This window comes from Xiphophorus hellerii, chromosome 9, assembly GCF_003331165.1.
Source record: "Xiphophorus hellerii strain 12219 chromosome 9, Xiphophorus_hellerii-4.1, whole genome shotgun sequence".
Taxonomy (NCBI): Eukaryota; Metazoa; Chordata; class Actinopteri; order Cyprinodontiformes; family Poeciliidae; genus Xiphophorus; species Xiphophorus hellerii.
In genome coordinates this window covers 23,963,299-23,981,654 of record NC_045680.1, presented here as the reverse complement: position 1 = coordinate 23,981,654, position 18,356 = coordinate 23,963,299, and the positions used below count along the sequence as shown (strand labels likewise).

The 18,356-nt window shown below is 44.1% G+C and overlaps 3 protein-coding genes and 2 long non-coding RNA genes across 7 annotated transcripts; 2 read left to right on the top strand and 3 right to left on the bottom strand.

Moving 5' to 3' along the window:
• Positions 1-891: 891 nt before the first annotated feature.
• On the bottom strand, positions 892-2,085 carry LOC116726306 (uncharacterized). 2 transcript variants are annotated; one of them, XR_004340577.1, is made up of 3 exons: positions 2,012-2,085; positions 1,234-1,415; positions 892-1,060 (listed from the first exon to the last, which is right to left on the bottom strand). It is a non-coding gene; the product is annotated as an uncharacterized LOC116726306 (long non-coding RNA). The 2 variants fall into 2 exon arrangements; XR_004340578.1 differs by lacking the exon at positions 2,012-2,085 and adding an exon at positions 1,669-1,784.
• On the top strand, positions 1,652-7,645 carry plcxd1.1 (phosphatidylinositol-specific phospholipase C, X domain containing 1, tandem duplicate 1). Its single transcript, XM_032572972.1, has 7 exons — positions 1,652-1,755; positions 1,928-2,060; positions 3,339-3,481; positions 3,561-3,689; positions 4,850-5,005; positions 5,169-5,349; positions 5,828-7,645. The coding sequence occupies exons 2-7, from the start codon at positions 1,952-1,954 to the stop codon at positions 6,070-6,072; spliced, it is 963 nt and encodes a 320-aa protein (XP_032428863.1). The 5' UTR covers positions 1,652-1,755; positions 1,928-1,951; the 3' UTR covers positions 6,073-7,645.
• Positions 7,646-8,322: 677 nt separating this feature from the next.
• Positions 8,323-14,147, top strand: plcxd1.2 (phospholipase C, X domain containing 1, tandem duplicate 2). 2 transcript variants are annotated; one of them, XM_032572970.1, is made up of 6 exons: positions 8,323-8,558; positions 10,135-10,271; positions 12,023-12,151; positions 12,226-12,381; positions 12,462-12,645; positions 13,661-14,147. In XM_032572970.1, the coding sequence occupies exons 1-6, from the start codon at positions 8,477-8,479 to the stop codon at positions 13,933-13,935; spliced, it is 963 nt and encodes a 320-aa protein (XP_032428861.1). In that variant the 5' UTR covers positions 8,323-8,476; the 3' UTR covers positions 13,936-14,147. The 2 variants fall into 2 exon arrangements, with proteins under 2 accessions (XP_032428861.1, XP_032428862.1); XM_032572971.1 differs by lacking the exons at positions 8,323-8,558; positions 10,135-10,271 and adding an exon at positions 10,349-10,890.
• LOC116726305 (uncharacterized) lies at positions 10,694-12,026 on the bottom strand. The gene is made up of 2 exons (XR_004340576.1): positions 11,582-12,026; positions 10,694-11,408 (listed from the first exon to the last, which is right to left on the bottom strand). It is a non-coding gene; the product is annotated as an uncharacterized LOC116726305 (long non-coding RNA).
• Positions 14,090-18,294, bottom strand: gtpbp6 (GTP binding protein 6 (putative)). Its single transcript, XM_032572967.1, has 10 exons — positions 17,818-18,294; positions 17,607-17,744; positions 17,463-17,533; positions 17,254-17,384; positions 16,686-16,756; positions 16,448-16,606; positions 16,128-16,336; positions 14,724-14,872; positions 14,413-14,565; positions 14,090-14,322 (listed from the first exon to the last, which is right to left on the bottom strand). The coding sequence occupies exons 1-10, from the start codon at positions 18,167-18,169 to the stop codon at positions 14,196-14,198; spliced, it is 1,560 nt and encodes a 519-aa protein (XP_032428858.1). The 5' UTR covers positions 18,170-18,294; the 3' UTR covers positions 14,090-14,195.
• Positions 18,295-18,356: the final 62 nt, after the last annotated feature.

Sequence of the window (18,356 nt, the reverse complement as noted above, 5' to 3'; positions counted from 1 at the left end):
ATAACATACCCCCACTCAGAAGCATCGACAAACCGAGTGGATACCGATTTAAAAGGAGCACAGAAGTGGGTTTTTACAAAGCTGTGCGCTGATACTCGTCCCGGTCAGTGATCCGTTTCAGCTTCCGGAATCGATCACTAGAGGGCAGCGTTGTCAAATCTAAAGATTTAAACCACAGATTCATGGTTTTCTGATCTGCCTTAGGAACAAGAGAAAATGAGCTGGTTACCTTTTGACTCGAGCAAAGACGGAACCAGAACACTTTGAAGACCAAACCCAGAGGGATTTGGTCTTCAATGTTCCCATTTTACCATCTCTGCTTCCTTCCCCTCTATGGTTGGGGTTGGTGCTGCTTCAGGGTTTATTGACCTGCTGAAGAAGCTCCGGGAGACCTGAGCAAACCAAATACAGCAACAGACACTTGGATCAATTTTCACCTGGGGACAAAAACCTATTCTAGTACAAAGCTGGAGCTGCATTAGTTTGTTCTGCTTTATGTATCTCTAGAGGAAATATTTATGCATACGTTCATGAATGTTGCCTGAAAGTACAACAGAAGTTGCGTAACTATCAACTTAAGTCTAGAAAATTGACACATGGCTTCTAACAAAATGACAAGAAAAATAATCTAATATTAGGTACTTTTAGGTTCCTTCTGTCTCCCCCCCCCCCCAAAAAAAATCCATGCAATTTATCCATTAACTTGAAACATTACTAAAAATCTGCATTTATTATTCAATTTTTGTTTAAAAATATATCAATAGTAAAAGAAACAAAACAAGTGTCTTCAGTCAGAGGCATCAAATTCGCTGTAATACTGAATGCTACAGGAGACATTTAAAGCTAATAGCCATTAGCATCTACAATTTACCCTAACTGAAGAATCTTGAATCACTTGAGTTACAGCAACATTTAATTTCACTTTGGGATTAATGCAGTGTTTTTGAATTTGAATTTAGGCAAAGTCATTGTGGAAGGTCCAAAGAGTCACTTGGGGAGCTGGCAGACATCAGCGGGATCAGACCTGATTCTGGTCAAAAGGTCCAGCATCTTTCCAAGTCTGGTAAAAGAAAATTTAAAAAAAATAGAGAAAAAAAACACAAATAAATAATATGATTTTTATAGGTTTTTTTTGTTTTCTTTAATGTAAAAATTCCAATCAGTCACTCCATCTTTTTCAAAGCATCATTTGGTCGCCGTCACTCTGACCTCTGTGTTTGGAACATGGTTTACCTGAGGGTCACACTCCATCACCTGCTCCCACCTGGCGCTTCTTGGCGCTGCAGAGACGCAGGCCATTTAAATCTGGGGGCTCCTTTAAGAGAACTGCCTCTCCGTATCTGCTGATCGGTCAGCCGGCTGCATCATCCTGCTGCAACTCCCCGCGGGACAACAGCGCTGTCTGCCCCGTGCACCTGAGGAGGAGGAGGAGGAAGAGGAGGGAGTCATGCTAAACTATCGGTAACCGATGATGAAAATCTAAAAATACAGAATAAAAATTTCATTTAAAAAAAAAAGCGCCCTCAATGCCAAAAAAAAAAAAAGTGAGCTGATGGCAAAAACTGAAGCGGCAGATTTTTATTTATTTATTTATTGCTGTGAAATGATGGCCGCGCAGTAAGCAGCGCTGTTTCCGGGCTCTGCGGGATGGGCGGCTCGTCTTGATACCTCGCTGCTGGTGCTGCTGTAAGTCAGCCTTGTCCGGTGGTTCGGCCGGTTCCGCCGGTCTGCAGTCAGCAGCTGCGATTTGAACAAGTAAGTGCGCGAGACGAGCAGGGCTCCGGTTACCGGAGCACGCGCTGCACAAGTTTCCGCCTCATTAAAGTCTAATCCTGACCGCTGTAGCTCCTACACGGGAGATGAGATAAGTTTCCTTACGCGGTGCTCCCGTTTGTCATGCGTGTTTCTAAACGTGTGGCTTTCTAAGGGAGAGTGAGCGACGGAGCTCAGCATGTCCGGATGCAGCGAGCTGAGCCTGAGGGAGCTGCCCATGGAGAGCTGGATGTCTCACCTGCCGTGCGCCCTGTGGGACACCCCGCTGTACCACCTGGCCATTCCGGGTAGGCTCATAAACACGAAGCCCCCCTCTTCCTCTGCAGTGCTGATAATACTGTGTTAAAGGGGCAGTATGATGTGTTTACCAGGCACAGAAGGCCATCGTATATCACAATCAAGAAACTATGTTAACTTAAAAAAAAAAAAAAAAAGAAGCTATGTATGTTAAATATGACACCTTGAAATCGGCGCCTCTGTCTCTTTAAGAAGCACCTGCTCTTTCTGAAACTCCGCCTTCAGGAAGTCATTACAACATGGCTCCTCTGTTAATCTTTTAACAACCACTTTTACCAGCGAAGTAGCTCCTATAATGAGCAGATGAACATTTCCACCATGTTTGCTAATTGCTCCCGACAATTAGCAGCTCCTCCTGCAGGAGGAGCCGCGTCTCGAAGGCGGGGCTGGGTCCAACCCAGGCATTTTGCACAGCTGAATGGTTGCCATGGAGATTAAAAGATTCCTCAAACACGCGTGAAAGAGTCAAGGCAACACTCCAGGTGTGTTTTTGATGAGAGAATAACTTTATAACATGATGTAGAGGTAAAAAAAAAAAAAAAGAAGTATATTCTACATAATACTGCCCCTTTAAGGATATTGGCTTGGCTCCATCATCTAAATGCTTAGTGAGACAAGCCAAACCCTGAGACAGAAGGACAGAAGAAGGCATGTTTTATACATCCTATTTGAGTTCAAGTTTATTTTGTATAAATGGGACAATAAGTATTAATAAAGATTTACATGGAAACACATGAGATTCTAGCTAATAAGGTGGCTAATTTCCATCTCTAGCCCCACTGGCAGGTTGATGCTAAAGTACATATTAAATACAGAGATAAAAACCAGAAAAATAACACTGCGCAATAAGAAACGCATTAAACAATCTTACAATCTATACATCTTAGCACATAATCTATGTTGATATTTTTGGATTTCCAAGAGCCAATTTGAATATGTTTTTTCTCTGTCATTATTTTACCATTAGAACGTTTTCAGACATGTCAAATTTTACTGCGGCGCAAATATGTGGATTTAACCTTTTATCACTCAGTAGCTCAAGCTAGCCTGCAGCAACGAACGAGCGGGAGTTTCTGTCTGCCGGTGTGCAAAGTATTGACTGAATCCATATAAGCACGCCACACTTTTCAGAATTTTATTTGTAAAAAAAAATCTTGTGCTTGTGATGTGATTTAAATATGGCAAAGTCCAAAGGTTAAGATTAGTCCTTGCAGGGCTCCGTCCACGAAACCAAACAACCAAAAGCGTTTCTCCGTTTCCTCCCTCAGGCAGCCACAACGCCGTAACGTACTGCCTGGACATGAACGACAGGTCTCCCGTGGACCCCATGCAGCCGGACATGCTCCAGAAGCTGGACAAATACATGAAGCCCCTCATTCGCCCTTTTGTGTACAAGTGGGCGATAACGCAGGTAATACAGCTGGGACGCAGCGCACCGTGGAAGAGACGTGTAACAGCTCTATCACTGAGAATCCTGCGTGTGTTTTCAGGAGTTCACCATAAAGCAGCAGCTGGACTGCGGGGTTAGATACTGCGACCTGAGAATCGCACACAGGCCCAACGACCACTCCACGGACCTGTACTTCTACCACGGCGTCTACACCACGCTCACCGTCGAGGTAACCTCAAGAGGCGCGCAGATCCTAGTGGTTCTGGTACGAAAAAACGCCCCTCGGGTCATAAACCACCGCCAGCGAGCCGAGGCTTGCTGAGTTCGCCCTAAAAACCCAAAGATAAGGGAAGTGAAGAGCCTCTTAGTGCGACGTCAGCCTCTTCCGCCCGCAGGCTGGATTTATCGATACCCAACACCTGAACGCTCCGCAGAGGAACTCTGCAGTGTTTACATTTCTATACCCACATAGTTGCAGCTTCTATTTGAAGGTTTTTCCGTTTCACCTGTTTTATTTTACTAATATTTTTAAGAGTTTTGTGGCTCTAGTGACCTGTATTCATTAGACACTGGACATGAAGGAGGGAGTTGAAACGGAAAGTGTTGAGAAATTTACTGTCTGCATATTTTTGCTCATATTTGTCAATGTTGGAAATTAGTACACAGTATAAAGCACAACTTTAGACACGTTTTCTCGTTTACAGGTCCAAACATTTGACTCGTGAATGTACTGTAGGACGAAGAAGTCCCAAGTAGTGACTTTTTAACAGAGTGTCCACTCGTCCTTAAAAAGTCTTTAATTCACGCTTCTAAAATCTAAAGAAAAACCATAATGTTTTAAATTCATTTAAAAAATGTAAGTCAGCCTTCAATACAATAATCATGTGGCAGGAATATCCAATATGTTTGAACTTTTTTTTTGTTTTTCTTGCCGGACTTTACTGTCACGCTAACATTTGAGGCTACTGCTAACTACATGCTAAAACCCTTGCTAACTAGCTAGTTAGCTTTTATTTTTTCCTGTATTATGGATAAATGCAAATTGGCTGGACATTTGTCTTCGCCATCGTCTCCCTTCTGTTGCCAAACCATCTTTTTGGCAAAATGCTAGGTTTTCAATGAAAGATTTACAACAGTTTCTTTTGTACTGCCCCTTTAACAGTACAAATATATGACTGTAATATTACTACATCGACTACATCACAGTGATCTTATTGTACTAAAATGTATTGGAAAAATAAACCCTGTCTCCAGTTTTCAAGTGTCGACCTTGAACTCCGTCTCCCCTCTTGTCTCTGCCTGAGAAAGCGTCCCCACAGCATGATGCTACCAGTACCGAGCTTTCACAGAAAAGCGTTGCCCCTTTAAACGACATCTTCTCATTGACAGACCGTCCTCACGGAGATAAAGGAATGGCTGGACGCTCATCCCAAAGAGGTGGTGATTCTGTCCTTCAGCCACTTCCTCAGTCTGAACCAGGAGCTCCACGTCCGGCTGCTCACTAACATCCGCGACACATTCGCCTCCAAACTCTGCCCCAAAACGGTACAGTTAACCTTTGTGCTCTTGTTTTTTTGTTTTTTTCCCCCCCCCGAAAGTTCAGTACTCTTTCGGTGTTTCGTGTTTTGATTACTTGCCTACAAAATCCAAAGCGTGAGAGGAAGCCTCATTCATTCACAGGAACTTGATGAGAACTTCTCCGTTTCAGGAGGTGCTGACTCTTCGAAATCTGTGGGCTTTGGGCTGCCAGGTGATTGTGTCCTACGAACACAGTATTTCCAGCTCCCACGGCGACCTGTGGCCTCACATCCCCTACTGGTGGGCCAACAAGTGCAGAGCCGAGGCGCTCATCGAGGAGTTTGAGGCAAGGAAGCAACACGGTAGACCAGGTAACGTGCCGATTGTAATGCCCTCAAGAGTGAAAAACGCTAGAAAGATGGCCTTTTCTGGCGAAACTCGATGCGAACGATGTCAGCTGAAGGTTTTTGCTCAAAGTATTTGACCTAGCCCCGCCTTCAAGGACGAAGCTCCTCCTTGGAGCTGCAGTTTCTAAGCTTTCTAGTTCCCACCTCACAGAGCAGCCCTCCCTCATAAATACCCCACTCAACTCCTTCAGACTAACCAGCAGCAATTAGCAAACACCTGGTGGAACTGAGGATCTGCTGAGCTCATTGCATGAGCTGCTTCTCAGTGCAGAGCTGGTAAAATCGTTGTAAAGGGTTAATAGAGGAGCCATGTTATGATGGCTTCCTGAAGGCGGAGTTTCAGAAAGAGCAGGAGCTTCTTAAAGAGACAGAGGCCCAATTTCACGGCGCTTTATGGCATCCGCACAACAAGCACTTAATGCATGTTCTTTCTCTGTTCCAGGCGGTTTCTTCGTCACCGGGATCAATCTGACGGAGGACCTGAAGTACATCTGCACCCACCCCACCGAGTCCCTGAAGGACCTGGTGATGTCCACGTACCCGGCGCTGCTCGGCTGGGTCAGGGAGCAGACGCCCGGCCCCAGAGCGGGCTCCCTCAACATCATCGCCGGGGACTTCATCACGGAGAGCCACTTCGCGCCCACCGTCGTCACGCTGAACGAGAAGCTGCTGAAGTGGTCCTCGTGACTTCTCGCTCCGGAAAAGTGCCGAGCGTCTGCAGACATCAGAGCAGTTTGTTTTGATCGGATTGATGAAAACATTTGAATTATTTATTTGACCGTAAATGCACTCACGGGGGGGGGAGCAGCGGCGTGCACATTTCAGTTCAAGCAGACTGTGTTTTGGTTTTTTTTACGCGCTGACCCGAACTTCTTTGTTTACATTCAGTTCGTGCTTTATGCAACGCACCGTGTCGGTTTTCACAAGTCAGCAGCGGGTTTGACAACTTGCTGACCGAAGCAATAACGGCACAACTGAACTCCCCCCACCACCGCAGGGAGCACAGACTCTGCTCTCACCGAGGACTCGTAAAGGTAAATAAGAACATTTTGGAGGAATTATGCCGGTGAAAGCTTTGACACGTCAACTGCGAGACCTGGGGGTTGCGTCATGGAATGTGGAAACTATTTATGCAAGTTTATGCAAAATTAAAAATGCATGACAAGGATTTCTTTGCATGAACCCAGCACCGATTGTTCTGTTTTTAAAAGTAGCTTTTAACCTCCTGCTGAGGTGTGAGAAGCGAACGCTGCACCGCCGTGCCTGTGGAGACGAGCTGCTCAAACGTCAATAATCCCCGAAGAAACATTCGGGTCTGGAACGAGTGAGGGGAAAATAAAAAGAGAGATATCCGTTATTGAACTGTTGGAGAGCAGATTATTTATGTTGCAATCCACGACGTTTATTTATGTCTCATAATTCATTCATTTAGATTAACATGCATCATTTCTGTCCTCTTAGTTATGTACTGTAGGTTGTCGCTTATTTAGCGCCAGTTTCCAACAATTGTCACCTCAAGGCACTTATGTAAGACAAACACCCACTTTATATACAGGAATGTATAATTAAAGCAGGTGAAAAGTGATCTGTGTCCTGAGGAGGCATGAAGGAAGAACTGATTTTTAACAGGCTGAGACCTAAACCAGAACTAGATAGACATTTATTTATTTATTTATTTATTTGTCGGCCAGTTTGAACTTTTCCTTATACACGTCAAAAAAGAGAAAAGAAACACAAGACAAAACAAGTACAGAACAATATTTACATTTCCATCAATGGCAAGAACACAAAGTGTAGACATAAAAAAATGTAGTTGAAAGGATAAGATTGTTACACGTTTATTTTGTCCTACATAAAGCATCATCAGAATCCAAGCGGCAGAATGTCTTCTGCATGTTTTACTAAAACATGTTTCCGAGGAATTCCACCAAAGTCTGTACACAAACTCATAACAGAAAACATAATCCAAACCTTATTGAATTTAAGATCGCAAAATTTCAAAAGTAGCAATGATTACAAAAACAAAACAAAACAAAAAAAATTGCAGGGGCAGGTTACAAAAATGAATTCATAGAGCAGTAAGTTGTTGAAATGAATCTTGAGGCTGTTTTGGTTACTTTTATTTTTACCCCTCCAGGGGGTCTTTTGTGGGCTCTAGTGTCCCTTATATGATAGTAGGCTCTGTTTTGGTTACTTTTTACACAAGAAAGTGCAAGTTCTGCCACAGCATCACGCCTTAATAAAAATAACTGAAATCCTCCGACGGCTTTTGGGTTTGGTGTTTTATCTCTTACAAGAGTTTAGTGGAGGCGCCACTGCAGCTGCACATAATCCTGGGGTCACCAAAGTGAAAATGATTTTCTAAATGGTACTTGGCAAAAAAACCCCCAACAGTTCCACTATACATTCTCAGTGCACAATGTTTATAAGAGATATATTGTAAGATATGTCCTTACATAAAGATGGAGGATAGAAACATCATATGTCATGGGTTCTGTTCGGTTCTCTTAGAACTGTCAACTTATCAGGCACATTTGACTCATATATATAGTATATATATAAATTTTTTTTACCTGTCTCAGTATGTAATGCAAATACAAATTGCAAAAGTGACAACAAAAAATTAGATTTATACAAAATATTTGTACACATATCATTACATAAAAATACCTTAGGATGACCTAAACACATTATTGGTGACAATTTTATCACCAATAATATGATATTTAACTTAATCCTGGGATCACCAAGTATTAAGACTATAATATTGTATAGCTATATTGTGATATAACTATCGCATTTTTCCACTGGATCCTCAGTGGAAAAATGGCCGACTCCCTACGAACCCAGTTCCAGCTGCTTTATTATTATTTTTTTTGAACGTGCGCCCTCTGGTGGTGCCTTTGCTGCCATTGGTCAGTGAAAACCAGGAAACTGCGAGTTTCTCCTCCCTCCTTCGGCTTCCTCCTGCTGCCGCTGCTGTTTGCGGTCGATGGCTTTGAGGAATCAGGTGGAGGGAAGCAGATAAAACCATGTGACCCACGGTAAAAGCGGCTGCTCGGAGCCGCAGCTCGGACACCGACGGCTCGACATGGACGTCAACAACCAGGACTGGATGTCCGCCCTGCCGGAGGAGCTGTGGGACTTTCCCCTGACAGAGCTGGCGATACCTGGTAGGTCACTCTCACTTCACGCTGAACCCCGCAGCCTACAGTAGGAGTTATACTCTGATGTTGTAGATTATTTTTAATGTTAATCCGGATTTTTAAAAAAATATTTTAATTAGCAGTTTCATTTATATGCTTGAATTCAATCGTATTGCTATCTTGATACAAAATTCTTCATTTTATTCAGGAATGGAAAGTCATTTTACTCAATGACTGAACATAAAATGTCCCTTCTTTAAGTTTTCATTTGAATTGCTTGTGCTGTTTTATATTTATTATTATTTTTTTTATCTTGAAAGGGTTATTGCTGTCGTAGTCTGCAGTTTATGTGAAGTTTGTTCGTGTCGTTGCTAGACATCCACTAGGTCCGGTGGTGTTTATTCTGACTTTATGGAGTATTAAAGGTACAAGGTACACATCTTTGAAATTTGTTAGTCGCTTTAGTTGATAAGTTATTCCATTGTTTTTCTTCTGTTCTGATGTTAATATGCATTTAACAAAGATAATATCTGCTCTCCCAAAACCAGGTTTCCACACAGCTTGTGTGACGTGATGACATCACACAAGGCTTTTGGCATCTGATTAGCATTCTTCCCAGAATGTCTCTTGTGTTTTTCATGTTTCCTGTTTTTGCTCCTTACTTGCATGTTGTTGTTGTTGGCGGCACAAAAGCTTCTTGTATTCGGTTGAAAAAAAATCTTTTTTCTTCGTTTTTGTCGTACCTGTTTTTAGGAAACTTTGTCAACTCGTTGAAGAGGCTGGTCAAGAAAATCAGGGCAGACTGGAATGGCTAAGAGTTCGTTATCAAAATTCTTCAGAGTTCATAGAGAGATACATCGCTACTATTTGAAATTTAATGATTCAAACAGGCATATAACCAAATACATACCAAAGTTCTGAAGACAACCATCTTTACTGCCGTCGCTCCCTTGCCTTGGGAACAAATCGAAGTCAAACTCTGACCCACTGAGTCGACTCTCTCAATTCTTCAAAGTCTACGTTGAAACGGATCAGAAATCGCACCCCTGCTTTCATTTGTACCACTATTAGCTCGACGGCATGACCGTTATGCCTCTTGTGATGTCATCAACTCAAACTCAAATGAGCTTTTTCTTCCGTGTGCTTTTGTGAAACATATTGTGTGAAATCCTGCTATGGACAGCCATACTTCAGTCCCCAGCTGTTTATCTACTGCTAGATTAAGTTTAACAAAAAGAAGAAAAAAAAGAAAACACCGCTTGGGTGTTTTTTTCTTTAAGGGTAATTTTATTGAGAGAATTGTGCTCTAAAAAAAAATATCATTTGCACAGAAAAATAGAAAGTGAAGAACACGAACTCTTGGTCATTCAAGGAAACAGAAATTCCTTTTTGCTTTGAAGTCTATTATATTTGATATACAGTATATATATATATATATATATATATATATACTGTATATCACTAAAAATACAAGCGAGACTAAAAATAACACAAAGGTGTTTCTTTCAACCTGCCGCTCCGGTTTGAGGTGACGTCATTTTACAAACCCGTTTCTCGTTCCTGGAAGACTCAAAAGTTACGTTTGGCGTCTCGTCCACTACAGGCAGCCATGACGCCATGAGTTACTGTCTGGACATAACGTCGCCCCTGCTCAGGTCCGAGTCGGACTGCTTCTGGCTCCTGGACGGGCTTTTCTACTGCGTCACCAGGCCTCTCATCTTTAAGTGGGCCACCACGCAGGTACGGAGAAATGTGGAGCAACACAAACGACCCGTCAACGTGTTCAGAGCTCATCTTTAAGAAAGGACATATCGGGGTTCATTTTCTCCTTCCCCAGATCAAGTGTGACACAAACCTCAACGTGTTCAATGGAGATTTTATGAAGAGCAACTCTAAGCAGTGATTAATTATGAAATGGAAGGAAAAGGACTGAGGTTTATTACAAATAAAAACCACTGTTTCCTGCCTTATTTCACCCAGAAACAACAAATAACATGCAGTGCCATTCAATACTTAGAACAAAAGGTTGGCTTTTCTTTCTGACGGATCTTTTTCCTCCACGTTCGCTGAGACTCTTAATGAATGAAACTCTTTCGGTCGGAGAGACCTTAATACTGTTCAACTCTTGGATCAAGACCAAGCCTCCTGGTGCTCTTGTTTTCTCATGAAGCCGTTCAAAAGTGGATTGTCTGAGGTGTTGGCTGGGTGGATGAGACGCCCGGCTCGGTTCTGGTTCTGGTCGGACAGGAACTTCAGGTTCTACAGGGAGAGGGAATGTTACAGTAAAGGGGCCGACTCTGAATGCCATGTGGCTGGTTTCGTGTTTCCTGGCAACGGGAACCATGGCTCCGCCCGCTTGGTACGTCACTTCAAATTTTATTGAATCCAGTTAAGTCATTTCATTTAAACTAGTCAAAGGTCTGCACAGCAAAGTAATCGCAGTAGTTAACTGACACTGTCCACAAAATGGCGACAGAAATAGTTGGGAGAAAACATAATAATAATTGGACCAATTTTCTGAAGATGGTATCTACCGTTTAATATTCACTACCAGATAGATGCATAGGCAGGTCTGAAGTGCTGTGTAAAAAAAAAGTCTATTTCACTTCAGTTCGAAATGCTAATAAATAGATTTATAAACATGAAAGCAGAATTTTAGTTTGTTTTATAAAGGTATAATATAGTTCCTGTTATAGTTTTCCCCCTCATTACTTAGTTTTATCAGTTGACAAAAATGTTTGCCATTTCTTTCATTTTAGTAACCTAAAGTAACCTTGCTACAAAAGCACGCCACACTTTTCAGATTTTCACGCGTGAAAGAAGTCGTCGAAACATCGCTTTCCTTCCACTTCAAATCCTGCACTGCTTTGTGTTGATCTGTCCCAGAAAAAACCCCATAGAATAGATTTAACTTTGTTAGGTGAGGAAATATAAAAAAAAACATTAAAAAAAAAACCTTTAATAGTGCATATATTTAAATTGCCTTGATCTCATCAAGAAACAACCTTTTTTGTTTGTTAGGTTTTTGTTTTTTTTTAAACTGACCTTACCTGCACAACGGAGATGAGGGGGTCGCTGATGTCGGCGTTTTGGAGCCAGAAGTCACAAGACTGTCATGAAGGTTTTCAGCTGAGATGGTCCAAAGTTTAACAAGACGCAGATAGAGCAGAACCTGACCGTTTGTTCGATGTTCTGAGAGAACAGGGGCTGGAAGCCAGAGGTCAGAGTTCACAGGCACAACAGCAAGAGAGGACATCCCACGGAGATTAGAGAAACTGCAGAGTTGACTGATTAGGTGTTTTTTTTTATAGTTTGTTTAGTTTTTAGCTATTAATACAGCATCATAGGAAATGTTTCTGGTATTGGAAAAAATATATATATAATAATATATATATATATATATATATATATATATATATATATATCGGACTTTGGATTAAAATCTGAGTAGGTGGCTAAATTCAAACGTGGAGTTTTGTTCTTGTGTTTAGGACAAGAGCATCGAGGAGCAGCTGTCAAAGGGAATCCGGTTCTTCGATCTCCGCGTTGCGCACAAACCCAACGACCCGTCCGACGACCTCTACTTCACACACGTCATATACACACACCTGACGGTTCTGGTGAGCTCCGGTCACGTCAGCCGCTCTCTCGCTTATCACGGCTTTTCCCACCATAACTCGCTCCCGCTCCACAGAAAACCCTGGAATGCGTCGAGCACTGGCTGAACTCTCACCCGAAGGAGGTCGTCATCCTGGCCTGCAGCCATTTTGAGGGAATGGACGACGCGTGCCACGAGTTGTTCATTTCCCACTTGAAGAAGCTGTTCGGCTCAAAGCTGTGTCCCCGGAAGGTTGGGCTCCCTCCTCCCGCTGGCGATGTCGGCTCTGAACGCCAGTCGCCGCCTCACCGTGTCCTCTGTCCCCCGAACAGGAGCCGGTCCTGAGCCTGCGGAGCCTCTGGGCGTCCGGTTACCAGGTCATCCTGTCCTACGAATCCCAGCTGGTGGCCAGACACCCGCAGCTGTGGCCCGCCATACCGTACTGGTGGGCGAATAAAACAACGGCACAAGAAGTGATCCGCTACCTGGACTGGAACAAAGACATGGGACGACCAGGTGAGTCGGTCTGCTGTGACGGCGGCGGATCGGGGACATTGGAGATGGAAAAAACAAAAAACGGAGAGGGGAGTAAATTTCCTACTTTTTTTTTTTGTTGACATTCTCTAGAAAAAACGTCGACATCTCTCTTGTTTTTTTTCCCCTGAAGATTTCTGAGAATAATCTGAAGATTTTACTTTATGGAGGAAATGTTTAACTTTTGAAACTCAGAAATTTCTTTTTTTTTATTTCTAGAAGATTTCTGCGATTAGTCTGAAAATTTCAGTTTCTTTCTAGCAAATTTGTGACTTTCCAAACTCGGAAGTTTCCAAGGTTTTTTTTTTCTTGAAACTTTCTGAGATTAATCTCAAAATGTAATTTTTTTTGGGGGGGCAAATTTTTGACCTTTCAAGCTCAAATATCCTTGTTTTTTCTAGAAAATTTCTAAGATTAATCTGAAAATTTCTGAGATTTTTCTTGAAATTATTTGACTTCTGAAGCTGAAATTTCCCTGTTGTGTCTACAAAGTTTCTGAGATTAGTCTGAAAATGTCTGAGGTTTTTCTAGCAAGTCTGTGACTTTTCAAACTCAGAAAAGGTCCAAAAGTTGAACACCCAGAAGTTTCCAAGTTTTTTTTCCTTGAAAAGTTCTGAGATTTATTTCAAAATTTCGGGGATTCTTTTTAGCCAAATCTTTGAATTTTTACGCTCAAATATCTTTGTTTTTTCTAGAAAATGTCTGAGACTAACCTGAAAAGTTTTGAGTTGTTTTGGCAGAGTTATCTTTCTGCCTCCAATGGCCCCACATTTTGTCACATTAAAATCTCAGCTGTTAGACTTTTGTTTGGTTTCACGTGTTCATCTTCATTGCCAAATTTCTCAAGACGTGAAGATTCACACCTTCAGTCAGATTGAGTACAGTGAAGCCAGTTTTCAAGTTTCGCCACCGATTTTCGGGTTTCGTTCTGGACTTTGATCAGTGGCGCCTCCAGGTGGAGAGAAACGGCATCAATCAGGGTTTCTTGTCTCTACAGAGGGCTTCTTCGTCTCCGGCCTGAACCTCACGGCTCCGAGGTCGTACATCGCCAAGAACCCGAAGGAATCCCTGCGGACGCTGACCTTCAGCAACTGGGAGTGTCTGAGGGAGTGGGTGGAGCAGCAGAGACCCGGGTCGGACCCTCACAGCCTCAACATCATAGCGGGGGATTTCGTGGGTCCGCTTCCGCTCTGCTCCCTGGTGATCGGACTGAACCACAAACTGCGACCGAAGATCTCAGCCCGTCCCATGAAGGAGCAGCAGCAGCAGTGATTTCGGCTTCACGTCTGGATTTCTTGTGTCTAAAATGTTCACCGATTTAAAAAGAAAACCAGCTGAGGTCGTTTTGTTTTCTACCCGAGAAAAGTTTGCATTTCTTACGTGAAGCCAAGTATATATTTCGTACAAGAAAACGTCTCGTTCTGGCTCAGATTTGTCAGCTCAGATCTTTTAATCGCTGCAGAGTAAACACAGTATTTTCCTAAGCTCTTCGTGGTTCTGAGTTCAGTCATTTTCTTTCCTCTCTTCCTCTCTCACCTACTTTCGAACAGTTTCTTGTAGCGTCCGTGAGCAGCGGCGCTGATGATGACCTTGACGACGGCCGAGCCTTCCTCTGCGTTCACCTGCACGTCCTGGACGGTGGCCTCCTTGTACAGCCAGCTGTTGACCGGGACACACACACACACACGCGCGCTCACCTCGTGTTCATAACGGAAAATGAAACCGGCTGACCGAACGTCACGTTCTGACCTTAACTGAGGAGAGCTGAGGTTTACTCTCAGGTCTAGGATTTGCTTTCCGGTGGACTTTACGACCTCCTGCTCCACAACTTTCTTCAGCTCGTCCAGGCCTCGCTGCTGCAGGGCAGAGATGAGCACAGCACCGGGCTCCGAGCTCTCATAACTAACACACACACACACACACACACACGCAGACAGGAGAAGTTTGCCATTTCAAGCTCGTAAACATGCCAGCAGGAGCAGATTTAATCTCAGATTCCAAAGTTTCCAAAGCAGAAACCGAAGCAGGTCCTCCTCCGCTGAGGAAGCGTAGACTCTCACCTGTCAAGCAGGTCGATCTTATTGTGGACCTCGATCATGGAGGCCAGCAGCTGGTGTGGGATCTGCAGGTTCTTCAGGACGTTCAGGACGTTCGCCTTCTGATTCACCGTCTCTGGATGACTGACGTCTCTGACGTGAACCAACAGATCCTGGGGAGCAGAATGGAAAGAGTCTTTTTTAAAAAATATTTTTTTAACCGTGACAATCTTAGGGGTGTGTTGGGTCCTGAGGGAAGGCCTCGTCAACACCTTTGTAACTTTATCTAGGTTCTGTTCATCTTCAAAACAACATTCAAAATGATGTGGCATAGAGGGGCTGACGTCTTGTTGGAGTGTTTTAAAGGGGCAGCATTATGTGTCTTCCATTTTATAGCACAATCATGTAACTGTATTACCGTCAGTTGTTAGAAAAACGCTACACATATCAATTATAACCTAAAAGGCATTTCAGTTTGTAAATTTTACATTTTAAAAACTCCTGCTCTTTCTGAAGCTCCACCTTCAGGAAGTCGTCACAACATGGCTCCTCTATCATCCCTTTAACAAACTTTCCACCAGCGTTTCCCTGAGAAGTAGCGGCTGGAACTGCAGCTGGTGTCTACCATGTATGATCTCAACGGGATGAATACAAATCCACAGCACACCTCTAGACTTTTATTTCGAAAAAATTTTTTTTTTTTTTACTTCAAATCTCCAATTATTCCCTGCTTTGTGTTTTTTTTTTTTGTACAGCAGAACCCCAATAAAACACAAAGTCTGCGATTGTAATGCAACAGTTTGTGAAGAAGTTCAAATGGTGCGAATGCTTTGGCAATGCATTGTGGGCCAATATCAATATGAAGGTATTTTTGCATCATACATAGTACATGGCTGCATATTAATATATATATATATATTTTTTAATGCTAAACTATAACAACCACAGCTGCAAAGACCCGACATTTTCCCCACCTCTCTTTGTCATCAAAGCTTCCAACAGTCTGTGGTCTCCAGCATCTACTGCTGCTGAATATTTCATCGGCATTAAAAGCTCAAATTCATCAAATATTACAGTCTTTTGCTGGATAAATAATGCAGACGCGGCTAAGTCCAGGTCTGCTTTTGTGCAGACCCTTGTGCAGCTCTGGAATGAGTTGGATGGACCTCGCTGGTTTTTTGGAAGGATGACGATGACGAAACCCACCAGACAACGTGCAGCTGTCTGCTTCCAATGCCAGCCTTAGACTTACAAAAAGATTTCCTGATTACTTCTTGTTTTTTGGGGGTTTTTTTATGTTTTCCCAAAAACAAAGAGTGCTTAATTTAAGACTTAGTCATTCTAATAACTGAGCACAGAGCTGAAACGATTAACCGATTATTGAAGTAATAACTTAGCAATTGTAGAAGAAGAAACCGGACTCCCTACCGAGTGTACGATGTCCTCCAGGGTGGCGGAGAAGGAGTCGATGAGCTGGTGTGGGAGCTGGGACAGGAAGCCGATGGTGTCCACGTACAGAACGGTCATGTGACTGGGCAGCTGGCCGGCGTGGACGGTCACGTCGAGGGTGGCGAACAGCTGGTTCCTGGGCTGCAGGCCGCTGTCGCCGGTCAGAGCTTTGATCAGAGTGGTTTTTCCTGAACAGATTGGGGGGAAAAAAAACAAAAACTACTGACACGGATACGAGCGAAAACGAATGAGAACGATGTTCCCGAGACTTTCCGAGCGGCGTCTCCAGTGGCTCTCACCACAGTTGGTGTATCCCAGCACAGACACGATGGGGAACTCCCTGTGTTTCCGCTGAGACCGCAGCAGGTGCCTCTTTTTGCGAAGTCTCTCCAGGGCCGAGCGGATCCTCGTCTCCCGCTCCTTCAGCAGCCTCTGCTGGACTTCGTACAACGTTTCCCCTGGAAGAACCGATCAGGAAGGGTCAGTCGGGTCTTTAGTCGACGCGGCGGACCGCAGGCTGTCTCAGGGCTGCCTCACCTGAGCCTCCGATGTACCTCGCTCCCCCGCCCTGCTGATCCAAATCCGCCATGTCGTTTTTTAGACGAGACCTGCAGGTGGAACACAAAGTGGGTTTTTACCAACGGAAAGACGGCAGAAATGGGCAACACTGAGACGTAAGAGTGCAACAAAAACGAGGTTAAATAAAAACCTCATGTTTTCGTGTCCAACTTCCAAACTTTACCAGAATCAAATTTCCAGAATTTTCAGTATTTTATTACCAAATCTTTAAAAGTATAAATTGGGGGTGGGCATTTATTTTTGATAAGTTGTTCAGACCTTTTTTTTTTTTAACCAAATACTTTTTCTTTTTACTCTTACTTGAGTAAAAAAATATATATGTTGAAGTGGTACTACTCTCACTTCGGTCTAATTTTTGGGTTCTCTAACAGATGGATGGAAAAACTGGATAAATGGTGGACAGATTGACCAACAATGGACAAACAGATTTAGGGACACCCCCTGTTATCGGCACAAAGGTTCTTCCACCTTCATAATCACTCAGTGTGAGAAGCCTGACACACAGGTAGTGTGTGTGTGTGATCACCTTAGTAAGGGGATCTCTGCCAGGGAGATCTGGAGCTTGGCCTCTTTGGTTCTGGCGTTGCAGCGGAAGATGTGGAGAACAACCGAGTACCTGTCAAAGACCTTCACCCCCCAGGCTTCCTCGAACTCCCTCTGATGTTGGGTTTGGAGACAAAAGGCATCGGTAAGTCTAGTGAACCAGTCAGCGCGGTCGGTTCCACGCAGTCTCACCTCAGACACAGAGTACAGGCGGTCCACATTCACGAACACAGCAGTGACTCCCGGGGTCTGCCTGATCTTCTCTGGACAGAAAACACATTTTCATTCAGAGCCAGACTTTCCCATCGGGCAGGACTGCTGAGAGGCCGGTGGTACCTGTAAGCAGCTGGAAGTTTCCCTTTCCAAATATCTTCTTCTTCTCTGGTGTCTTTGTGGAGAGGATGATCTTGTCCACCACTGTCCAGTTGTCCAAGGTGTTCACCAGTCCCTCGGCCTCGGCCATCATCAGCTCGGCTGTAAATGAAACACTCAGTAAAAAACCCTCTGAGGAACCGCCTTGTTCAACTGAGCATGCTGGACTGGTTACCTGTGGTCAGGTACTGCTTTCTGCTCCCCCACTTCACATCAGGGTGGACGATGAACACCCTGTGCTGTCCCTGTCCGATCCCTGCAGGGACGTGCTGCTGGAACAGCTCCTCCACCTCCTTCTCCTCCAGGAGGTCTCCATCTTCGTCCTCCTCCTCTTCTGTGGGTGAGCTGCTGCCGAGGTCTTTCCAGTTCTTCAGGCTGGAGGCGGAGAGCGCCAGGGACCTGCTGGACGGCAGGACGGGCGGCTGTCCTCGGTGAGACGCGGGGAGAAGCATGCAGGCGGCTGCGGGTCTGTGACAGCTCCGTGGTAAGAGAGGCAGTCGCGAATGAACGAACCTCAGAGTCTTCATGCTGCCTCGGGGGGTTTTACCGTCGATACATGATGCGAAACGCTGTTGCTGCAGGTCAGCGTGGACTGTTTACGTCTTTCAAGCTGAAACTTCTTCTCCCGGCGCTTTCAAAGTAGCGGCGCTGCAGCGCCCCCCGCTGGCGCGGCGGCGCTGTACTGCCACCTGCTGGCGCGGCGGCGCTTTTTAT